The following is a 12,096-nucleotide window of genomic DNA, read 5'->3' as shown; positions in this document are numbered from 1 at the left end:
CACTAGCAGCTATTCTTAACCTGGTGTTACACCAAATGGATGTTAAAACAACTTTTTTAAAAGGTGATTCGGAAGAAGAAATCTATTATGGAGCAACCTAAAGGTTTTGTAATTCAAGGACAAGAATACAGGGTATGTATGTTAGATAAATCCATGTATGGTCTTAAATAAGCTCCAAAGAAATGGCATGAAAAGTTTGATAACTTTATTATATCGAATGAGTTTAAAGTGAATGAAAGTGACAAATGTATTTACCACAAATTTGAAAATGGCATTTGCACTATCATATGTCTCTATGTAGACGAGATACTCATATTTGATTCAAACTTTCTTGCTGTAAATATTTTGAAATCATTGTTGTGTAACAACTTTGATATGAAAGACCTCAGAGAAGCAAATGTAATCCTTGGAATCAAGATTACTAGGTCAGAAAAGGGAATTTCTTTGGATCAATTTCACTATGTTGAAAATATCCTAAAGAAATATAATTACTTTGACTATAAACCTGCTTGCACACCATATGATCTAAGTGTGAAACTTTTCAATTACACTAGGGAAGGTGTTAGACAAACTGAATACGCGAGCATCATTGGCAGTCTCAGGTATGCCATTGATTGTACTAGACCCGACATTGCATGTGTCGTGGGATTATTGTGCAGGTTTACTAGTAGACCTAGTATGGAGCATTGGTACGCTATGGAAAGAGTCATGAGATACCTGAAAAGGACCATGAGTCTCGGATTATATTATCGAAGATTTCCTACAATGATGCTGATTGGAACATCTTATCAGATGACTCCAAAGCAATTGATGACTATATTTTAATATAGCGAGTAGTGTTGTATCTTGGAAATCAAAGAACAGACGATATTGACTCAGTCCACTATGAAGTCTGAAATGATAGCACTAGCTACTACTAGTGAAAAAGCAAGCTGGTTGAGATGTCTGCTAGTTGAGATCCCTATATGGAAAAGATCTATGACAGATGCATTGATCCACTGCGATAGTACCGCGGCTATTGCGAAGATTGAGAATTGTTATTACAACGATAAGAAACGACAAATTCGTCGTAAGCACAACATTGTTAGAAAGTTATTTTCTAAAGGAGCTGTTCTTGTGGATCATATACGCACTGATGAAAATTTAGCTGATCCTTTGACGAAAGGATTAGCTAGAGAGAAAGTCCAAAATACATCCAAAAGGATGAGACTAATGCCTATAGATAAATGAGTCACTTATGATGGTAACCCGACCTAAAAGACTGGAGATCCCAAGAATTAGGTTCAATGGGTAATAACAAGTCATAGTGATATGAGATGAACATGCTATGTTTTATATGAGAAGCATGATTCCTGAAGCGAAAAAGGATGAGATAATAGAAACTCTTAATGAGATCTATACTCTATATGGAGTGGGGTACCTAGTGGCTACAGGAGTACTTTTGATAGACTCACCTACGTGAATGTGGAAGTGGGGGCCGCTTCCTATGGAATTTCGAGGCAGAATTCCTAGAGCGTTCACTAGACTGGGATACACGTGCAGGGCCCTAAATGCACGGGCTTTTTAGAATACACCTAATGAAAAGGTTGTGTGTGGGTTTGATGTCAGAGATAGAGTTCAAAACTACGGTTACTCTTGTTGAATCTGAATCTTACTCGCTATGCAAAGGTTCAAGTCGAAAGACACCTTTGTTTATGCACGATCTTATAGAAGCACTTGATGCTATTTTAAGAAACTTTTTTTTTAACTTGATGGTATTTTAAGAATTTTTTTTAAATTCAAGTGGGGGATTGTTGGAATATATGTATGTTATAGTGTGAATTTAAAAATGTGTTGAAGTCCCACATTGGAAAGAAATATTTTCTTAAATTTAATTGGAAAGAAACTTGTTTTTTTTTAAATTCAAGTCCCACATTGGTAAGAATATTTTTTGAAATCCCACTTTGAAAAACTATCATGTTTTGTGTAGTTTTAATTCTATACATACTAAAGTCCCACATTGTTTAGAAAACATATGTGACTTTGCTTCCATCACTATATAATGAGTTTCAAGCTATTGTGAAAAGTACACCAAAGTTGGATGCTTTTCCCAACTTTCTCTTTTCTCCCTCTTATATTCTGCTCGCCTAATTTTCGAGCCACTTCTCCCCTTTCTTTCTGTCCCTTCGGTTTTAGAGTGGTTATTATGCCGCAGTCCCATCGGTTTTAAAGCGGTTATTATGCCGCAGTCCCTTCGATTTTAAAGCGGTTATTATGTCGCAGTCCCTTCGGTTTTAGAGCGGTTATTATGTCGCAGTCCCTTTGGTTTTAGAGCGGTTATTATGCCGCAGTCCCTTCGGTTTTAGAGCGGTTATTATGCCGCAGTCCCTTCGGTTTTAAAGCGGTTATTATGTCGTAGTTATTATGTCGTAGTCCTTTTGTTTTTAGAGCGGTTGCTATGCCGTAATCACTTTGTTTTTAGAGCGGTTATTATGCCGTAGTCCATTCGTTTTTTTTGTCTTTTTTTGAGCGGTTATTATACCGTAGTTATGAATGGTCATAGTACCATATTGAGAGTGACTTTAATTGTCATATTGAGGGTGTAATTCTAGAACGGTTTTCCACGGTGCAGTGGAACTCCGATACAGTGAATCTGGGCTGTTTTATCCTGGGGACTTCGTGGTTGATAGTCTGCTTTGCACAATTTGGGCAGTGCCGCGAAACGTCTTAAAGAGAGCGACCTAGTCCGCGACTCAACCCAGTAATATCTTCGGTGGCATAAATTGGAAATTTTAAATAGTTTTTTGAAATTTAAAATCCAACAGTAGCTACCTTAGACAAATTTTCTTTTGAAGCAATTTTTGAATTATTTTCATATTCTAATTTAAATCGTTACAATCTGATAAATATTTATAGAAGTGATTGTTTTCAAAATAAGTTACAATAAACAGACTTAAAATACACATAAATATAACAAACTTTATTTATTTTAAATTATAGTGTTAGATTTCCTCTCAACAAATAAGTAAAAATCATTATTTTTTATCCTAGTCGTCAACTACATTTACAAAAAATAATGATGTGGCAAATAGAACTCAACCACACACAAATGATATGATATATTTATGATGTTTTATAATGTTTGGCAACCATTTAAAATATGATTCATATTATGAGTAACTATTAAAAAAAAATCTTAAGGGAAATATTCCTTTAATAAATAAAAAAATCAAAAATATCCCTTTTTTCAAATTATGCACCAATAAACCTCATCTTTCACACAAATAGAAGTCTCATTCCCATTATTTGCCTTCTAAACTTGTAATATATATTTTAAACAAGCAGAAAAACACATACTGAGAATACAACTTTGCAACTAGAGTTTTTTAACTAATATTTTATTAAAAAAATAATGCTAATTACTAATTATTAATTAAATTGACAAATAATTTAAAAATTCATCCTAATTATTGCAACTATATGGCCTCCATTATTATTATTTTCATCATAAAAAAAAAATACATAAATAGTCCCTACAAATTATTAACTTGAAAAATACATGGAAAAAGTAGAACAAACATACTATTTTACACTAACAATAATTATACAAATAATATTGCTTGGTAAAACAAGACCAATACATATTATTCTTTCAATTTATGATGCACACAAGTTGAGAAACAAAAGTAATTGATTAAACTAAGGAATATTAAGATGAACAATTTCCCTAAACTCCAACCTCCTAGTTTCATGATAAAATGTCCTATACTTATTAGGCAAATAAGTTAACCATATCCAACCCTTTATTTCCCATTCCATTGTTTTCCCTCTAGCATTTTTATCCACTTTCCAACACACACTTTCTCCATATTCATCACCAGCAAAAATAACACCTCCTTGTCTAGTAAAAGGTCGATAAGCACTTGAATACCTATCTTTAAACCATGACTTTGGATTAATTAATTCAAATTTTGAAGGCTTTGATGAAAAGACTTCTTTGCCATCCATGCTATCATGAAGAAACCAATTTAAATTTGCACTATATCCATAAACCGATTCTTCAAATTTCCAAGGCTTTAAACTCATTGTTGTTGACTCTCCAGCTGAAACATTAAGTCCTATGTAAGGATTTGTTGGTTGAAATGAAGCTTCTAAACTTTTTTCAACACCAATTTCCATTGTTGGATTTTCTGAGGATTTTCCAACGGATACACTTAGTACTTGATGTTGGAGTATTGGAGTGAGTTGTAATGATATTCTTGATGGAAAATGTTTTTCACATGCACCAGCTCCTCTTTCTCTCATAAGGGTGTCATCTACTAGTTTGAAGACATCACATCTATTCATAGAAATTTAAATATTCAATTAATTGGTCATGATAAATAAAAAAAAATCAAAATCACTTATGAAAAAATTAGATTTTTTTTTTTTTTATAAATGAAAGTAGAGCAATTAATTGGTTCTATTTATAACAAATAATTTATTGAGTATGATATGTACAAATTTCAACTAGATTCTTTCTATTGAGCAACTTCTCAATTATTTAATTGATCTAACAGTAAAAAAAAAAAAAAAAACTACTCCCTCTGTTCCAAAATAGTTGATTTATTTGTAAAAAATAATTTAGCCTTAATTACAGTTTTGATCCCCTTATTTTAGCTGAATCGCAAAAGTAGTCCCTCCATTTTATTTCTCTTCGGTTTTGGTCCTCCAAACAGAATTTTGGTCCAAAACTTAATGAAGTTTTATTTGTTTTTGCGTTTATTTAAGTCACATCATGCCTCAAGATCTCGTGGTGCAACAATTGTACCTGAAATCTACGATTATAAATGGTGTGGTGTGACTTGAAAAAATGAAATTTCATCAAAATTTGGACCAAAATTGGGGAGAAATAAAATGGAGGGATTACTTTTGCGATTCAGCTAAAATAGAGGAACCAAAACTGCAATTAAACCAATAATTTATCTTAAAATAATTGATCTTTTCAAATTTCAAATCATTTTTTTTAATTGTACTATTTAATAAATACTATTTGCATAATTTCCAATGGAATATCATTTACTGCGCTTTTATGACATTCATAATGTACCAATACCTAACAATGATAACTTGGTAAAAATAATATTATCTATTTCATCTATACATTTTTTTAATATGTGTGAAGTGGTCAAATGATTCAATTATTTTAAGACGGATGAAGTAATCAATATATATATGCTCATGAATTTTACTCTAATGCATGGTTGAGATTTGGTTGGAAGGAATGGAAGACATAAAAGAATTCAAAGCCTAAAATATTTCACACCCATCTAAGAGAGGATAATTATTTTTTATAAGAATTAAGAGAATAATATTACATTTATAGAAAAATCTACTTATTAATTAAATAATTATGCAAATGAACAAAAAATTAAGCAAATGATAGAATCTACCTTTTCTATCCTTCCCTAAGTTTTTTTATAGTAATTAACAGCCTAAATATAATAAAGTGCTCTTATAACACTAAACTTCTATAGTACGCATTGTCAACTACCAAACTAATTCATTAATTAACTAATTATCTTGTCTTGCGTTATATTAAGATATGCTTAAATGTAAGCATAATTTTATATATGTAACTATTTTAGTTAATTAGATAATATTATTGATTACCTTATGTTGTCAATGTTCACCATGATTTCCACCCACTTATCTTTGATGAAGACTTTGTGATTGAATTGAAGAACACCTTCAAGTTGTTGATATTTGAGAGAGAATTGAAGCCTCTCATCAGCTGCATGGTTATTTGCACTAACAATATCCATTGCTATGAGTGGACAATACAATTGAACTTTCCACAAACCAAATGTTAAAAATGCATAAGAAAATAAAGGAGATGGTGTTCTAAAAGTGCTACGACATTGTGAAGCTATTTCTTGTAGTTCCACAATCCAATTTGTAATAGCAAGGTTAATAGAACGCATCCATTGTTCTTCTAAATTAGAACCTAAGAGTTTCATCAACAATTTTGATGATTTTCTTGATTCACAACTTGATAATTTTTCTTTTAATGTATTAAGACAATTATAACGAAGATCGGAAGGAGCTTCATAAATGCAAACTAGAAAAAATAAAGTTAAAAAAGCAAGGTTGAAAATATCACTAAAGTTTGAAATATTTTCAAATTTTGGAAATTGAATAAAAATACTATTTTTATTTGAGCCATAATGAAGGATGTCTTGTATGAAATTAACAAGAAGATTTGAAATGGTTTCTTCATCTATTAACTTCATGGTTTTATTACTAGGTTTGATTGGTATTTTTGAGGTCCAAAGAAAAATAGGGATATTAAAATCAGCCATAATAGCAAAAAAGAGTTTTTGAGATTGGTGATTTTTTGATATGGTAAGATTTAGTGATGGTTGGGATAAGTTTATTATAGAACATAAGCTTAAGGACATAGAACTTGTTTTCCATTGTGATGTTGGTGGAAGGTTTTGAATCCATGAAAACACATCAAGGGATTTGAAATAAGCCATTGATTGATGTTAACCTAAGTTAAATATTAATCTACTCTATGTTGGGTTATATTTATAAGTGATTGAGCTAGGCTTTATGTATATATTTTTTGAGACTTGTTTATTTTGTGGACGCAAAGCTAGTTATGATTCTTGTTAGGTAAAGAAAAGTCAAAAGTAGTGCATGTGATTACAATGACGAATAAAATAATTAGCATCAAGAGGAGTGCTAGGAGAAGATAACTAGTTTTTGGTGTTTCATTCTTTCCATCACGGGTGCTAGTATTAATGCATGGCTTCAGTATAATTAATTAACTACAAAATTAAAGTAATAATAACAATAAAAGAATAGTAATTAAGTTATAATTCAATTGACAAATATTGATATAGTTAGGTTGAACGTGATAAATTTAAAATCTTAGACATTTCAATTGTATGTGAATTTATGGTTGTTTTTCTACATAATCAAAATAAATAAATAAAAGTGGTTATTAATTTATTGATTTGGATCAAAGGTACATGATTTGGTAGTTTTTGTGTTTTGAAATTATAGTTTTTATGATTTTATGAGTCTAGGACCCAATATATATATAAACTTTCTTATTTCCAAAAATAAACAAAATTACTTCTTATAATTGAAGAAAGAAAAGAGATCAAATTACATCTAAAGAGTTATATTAAGAATTATATTTATCTAATAGTATCGTATCAGATAAATACTTTTCAAAATCAGTCGCTAACAGTATACTTGTATATAAGGTTTACTTTGACGCATCTTGATGACATAATAATTAATTATAAATTAATATCAAAATTTATAAATGTTATTTATATGATATTAACTTTCAATCTACTAACTGATTTAAAAAATATATTTATCCGACACGATATTATTAAATAGATGTAATTTTATCTTCCTCTTGGAGGAAAAGTATAATTGCTGGAATAATATCATACATTGAAGTAAAATTACATAAATTAATAACTACTAATAGGGGTCACTTAATATGTATAAATTAAGCAAATTTGAGTGGAGATTCTCTTAAATTATTGGCTAGGTGCTTTTAAGACAAATTGTTCCTAACTATGAAAAAAGGTTCAGATGCTCTATCCAGTCAAAAAAAATAACAAAAAGATCAGATTCTATATATTGTTGACTTATGTTTTAAGTAACCTATCATAAATGCTTCAAGTTATTTTGTTGTAAGACAAATGATTCGACTTCTTCCTTGTTGCCTACTTAAGTTTCAACGTAGTATTTATCGGTAAACCTAATGTGTGAATATATTCCTACGTACTTTGAAAATATATACTACCAACTTTTGATTTTATTTTTTTACACAATATAAAACTTTTAATAGGAAAAGAAAGAAAATGGATCATCTCCATCCGTAAGAAACTACTTTGTCACGGTAGATGACGACGTTCTAATATTACAAATATATATTTGATTTCAGGGAAAATGGATACTATTTGCTTAAATTGGTTTTTCTTTAGACATTTTATTTATAGTTTTTTATGAATATTTAAAAGAATAAAAGACTTTTTATATTTCTTATATTGAGACGTAAAAACCTAGAACAAAATAAGAATAGATTGTTGCAACAAAAAAGAAAATATATTGTGCTTTTATTTTATTCTGGTGAATTTGATTGTGCTTTTTCCACATAATAATAATAATAATAATAATAATAATAATAATAATAATAATAATAATAATAATAATTAATTGTAGGAGTTCCATAACTAGGAAGCAATTAAGCATAGACTCAACTACCCAAATGGCAAAAATAAATGCCAACAGAGGCTTGTGTCGCTTGTACGTAACTGAAACGTAAAACTTTCATTATTCTTCATTGCCTTGGATAACTTGTAGAAATTTGTAGAGAAGATTTACAAAAATATAATTTCTGAGATTTTTGTCAAATATATATATATATATATATATATATTACAAGAAAAAAATTTCATTATATTAACCAATCAAATCGGTTGAAATCGAGTCTAAAATATAAGGGAGACATTCTTTGTTCGATCTACATAGAACTAGGATATTTAAAGCAAACTTAATTAAAATGTTTGTTGAAATATTTGCACTTCTTTTTACATGATTGATCTCATGACTAGAGAATAAAACTAATAAATACAAACGATCAACAATAATCGATCCAAAATAAGATTGGTTGCAATTTGGGCTTTGAATCATTTTGGAAATATTATGCGAAACTATTTTTAGAATAATGTTTCGGAAACCAAGGTCTAGTGCAAATTGGAAGGATACACGGGTCCCCAACGCCTATGAAATATTCGCATCTGGTAGTCTTGCAATCATTCAGGTGGCAGCAGCCAGAACAAGGGCAGAGCTTCCTTAGGATAGGGGGATCGCGGCCACTCCAAAGAAGAAGAAAAATTAAAGGTAAAATGACCAAAATACTCTGATATAACAAAATTACAAACATACTCAAAATCCTAAAATACATATCTTCTCAAATCTATCTTCGTCTCTTACAACTGAGCTTCATCATCTCCTCCATTTTTCTCCCTTTTTAGAATCATCGTCGGTCTACCACATACAATTGTTAGTTTGTTCTGTTGATTATCCAAGAAACAACAAAAGTAGTTTGCCATGGGGTTTCCCTATCATTAATTACTTCTTTCACGACGAGGGAACCACGTCTACATCAGTCGAAGTGGTGAAAAGGTAGGTTGGGCAACTGCTTTACCCGTTTTTAGGAATATAATGCAACCTTCTGGTTAAGACACCCCATCTATTATTAATTATCGTTCCTCGTTCGTCTCCATCAGACCATCTCCAGTCCAGCTCCTTCGTAATTCGTAAGCTTCAAGAATTGTGCGACGCTTTTGTTCATGTTTTCCTTCCACCGTCGAATCGTGCTATTCTTTTGTCTCTACTCCTCAGTCGTCACTTAGTCTCCCTCATCGGCCCTTGCGCGTGTTGCGCGCCCCATCTCCGCCATTGCTAGTATACCATTGTCCAGCCATAGTGTCCACTGATGTGAGTCACTCATTGATTCACTGGATTTGATTTGCTTGGATTGCATGTCTCAATCTCATGATTTTGATACTCCCTTTGAGTTTGATAACTTGTCTCAATTGAAAATAAATTGAGTTTGAATCTAATTATATTTTTGTATCATTCTGAATCTCTGAATTTGGCTCTATGATTGTGCCTCTGTGAGAGATTGAATGTGATTTTATGGATTGGACTATTGGAGTGAGTTTGGAATTTGGATGAGTTTACAATTTATAAAGATAAAGTGACGAGTGACTTACTCACTCTGACTCTATCCCTTTGAGTTTGATAACTTTGTTTTGTGACTTTTGCTTCTTTTGAATTTGAGTGAGTTAAAATTGAGTTGTAACTTGTGACTCTGTCCATGGCCAATGCTTTGTGACTTGATTAAATTGATAAGTTTAAGAAATAACAATAAATGAGAATGAGATAAATTGATTTATTTTTTTGAAGGAACCACATTTGGAAACTCAAAAATGTCCAATTAAAAATAATAACACTAACAGATGTTTAAGAATCCATTCACCTACTTGTCTTTTATTGAATCTCAGATGTATATATTATTTTAGGGATCACTTTTGGGATCCAAAAAAGTTAAATGAAAAATATTAACCAATATTTGGGTGACACTCACATTCTAGCACCCACTTGTCGTTTATTAATTTTGTTGCGCATATTATTTTGATTTATGGTTGTTGATTTATTTAAATTTTTAATTGTATTAAAGAAGTTTGTGAGAATGAAGAAGAGTAAAAGATTTGATTCTTTTTTCAAGAGGAAAATTTGTGAGAGTGAAATAGATGAAAAAATTATAACTTATGCATCTGAAACTATCTTTGAGAATCCAAGAGTTGAAGAAAATTAGAATAATTTTTCCAAGGTTCTAGAGTTTTCGAATATGACTTTGAGAATAATTTTGAACGTAATTCTGAAAAACACCTTCAAATTTGGCAATACCAATCAAATCAATTAGATACTTTACGAAGAGTTTATCAAATAAATTTAGAACAATATCCTTTGCATGGCAATTAGGTTCATCCAAGACGGTTTCAATACGTTTGGTTTAGAATCTTTCCTTCATGGCTATAATATTCACCTTCTAAAGATGTTGCATATTAGTAATCATACTATCTATTTAGCAAAAGATCAAGTGGACATCCCATGTTAGATGTCTTCATTGGTATAGGGAAGGATCCTTATTCACCCCCACAACAATGCAATGAAAACTTGTTTAAACTTGTCAAAACAAATTTTGAAGAATCTAATATGTCTCAAGACATCAATTGATATTGCCTGTTGGTTAATACTTCAAACTTTTGATGTTAGGGGCACGATGAAACTAGCAGATCAAGAAATCAAGGCAACAATTGCAAAAATTGTGTTGAAAAATGTTCCATATAATTCCAAGTATACTTCACGTCAAATTCAAAAAGAGCTATTGCATATTCTTTCTAATAGGGTGAGAAAATATATCTATGAACGTGATAAATCAAAAGAGGAATAAATTTCTCTTGTGTTAAGATTTGTTTATAAAGTTGATCTAATACAAAAGTGATTTTTTTGATGTGGCACATGTTAAAAACACTACAACTTTAACTCTGAAAGTAGAAGTGTATGATATTTTTTTCTTGACATAATCTTGATGCTTCTAACATCTGTGGTCAATGGTATGATGGTGCTAGTAATATTCTTTCTGAAAGTAGAAGATTTGTATGATATTGTTATGAAGGATTGTCCTTATGCATACTATGTTCATTATTTTGTTCATCGATTGCAACTTGTCTTAGTTATTGAATCAAGAGAAGTTGTTCCAATTTATAAATTCTTTGAGAAGCTGACTTTTGTTGTCAATGTTGTTTGTTTTTCTACTAAGCGTTATGATGAGTTACGAGCTGCTCAATTAGACGAAATTGCACATTTGTTAGAATTGATGAGATTGTAATTAGTAAAAGTGCAAATAAAATTGGTACTTTGAATAGCAGATTTAGCGATCAAACCATAGATTTGTTAACTCTAAATTGTGTTTTGACTCTTAAGGATAATTATAAAACTTTTAGCATTGAAAAATGTGTACTCTAGTCGAAAAATATTATCTTATGAATTTTAATATGCAAGAGAAGATTAATTTGAAATTCCAACTCTGACATTTCTTGTTTGATGCTCGTCAATATTTAAATTTGAAGAATTTATCAACTATTCAAAAATTGTGCTCATGTTTGATTGCAACTAAAAAGATGCAATATATCTACTTGATTCATAGAATATTTTGTGTAAGTATAGAAGTGCGCCTAAGAGGGGGGGTGAATTAGGTGTTAGTAAATTTTCCTGTTTTTAGTGATATGGTAGTTGAATTTTCTGAGTTAATATAATGTCTACTAATAGTAAGGTGCAGTAAATAAATGAACTCAAAGATTTATCCTGGTTCTCCTTATAACCAATGGTACGTCCAGTCCTCTTGCACACCACAAGAGATTGATTCACTAATTGTCAGAAAATGTACAACTCCCACCCTGGAATTCTTGCTACAAACTTCTAACAACACTCTTAAGATAGCACACCACTATCTTAGATTAAGCTACTTTTTAA

At 30.7% G+C, this 12,096-nt stretch overlaps 1 protein-coding gene across 1 annotated transcript; it reads right to left on the bottom strand.

The window, feature by feature from the left end:
- Nucleotides 1–3,535: 3,535 nt before the first annotated feature.
- Nucleotides 3,536–6,527, bottom strand: LOC101506372 (uncharacterized). Its single transcript, XM_004490943.4, has 2 exons — nt 5,632–6,527; nt 3,536–4,318 (listed from the first exon to the last, which is right to left on the bottom strand). The coding sequence occupies exons 1-2, from the start codon at nt 6,495–6,497 to the stop codon at nt 3,679–3,681; spliced, it is 1,506 nt and encodes a 501-aa protein (XP_004491000.1). The 5' UTR covers nt 6,498–6,527; the 3' UTR covers nt 3,536–3,678.
- Nucleotides 6,528–12,096: the final 5,569 nt, after the last annotated feature.

This window comes from Cicer arietinum, chromosome 2 (genome assembly GCF_000331145.2).
Source record: "Cicer arietinum cultivar CDC Frontier isolate Library 1 chromosome 2, Cicar.CDCFrontier_v2.0, whole genome shotgun sequence".
In the NCBI taxonomy this organism is placed as follows: domain Eukaryota; kingdom Viridiplantae; phylum Streptophyta; class Magnoliopsida; order Fabales; family Fabaceae; genus Cicer; species Cicer arietinum.
Note: the sequence above shows the minus strand (reverse complement) of the source record. Positions and strands in the feature narration are given on the sequence as shown.

Coding starts and splice junctions, on each gene's coding strand:
- LOC101506372 (XM_004490943.4), bottom strand. CDS start 6,497: ATGGCTTATTTCAAATCCCTTGATGTGTTTTCATGGATTCAAAACCTT. Junction 4,319..5,631: donor GTGAACATTGACAACATAAG/GTAATCAATAAT, acceptor TTCTATGAATAG/ATGTGATGTCTTCAAACTAG.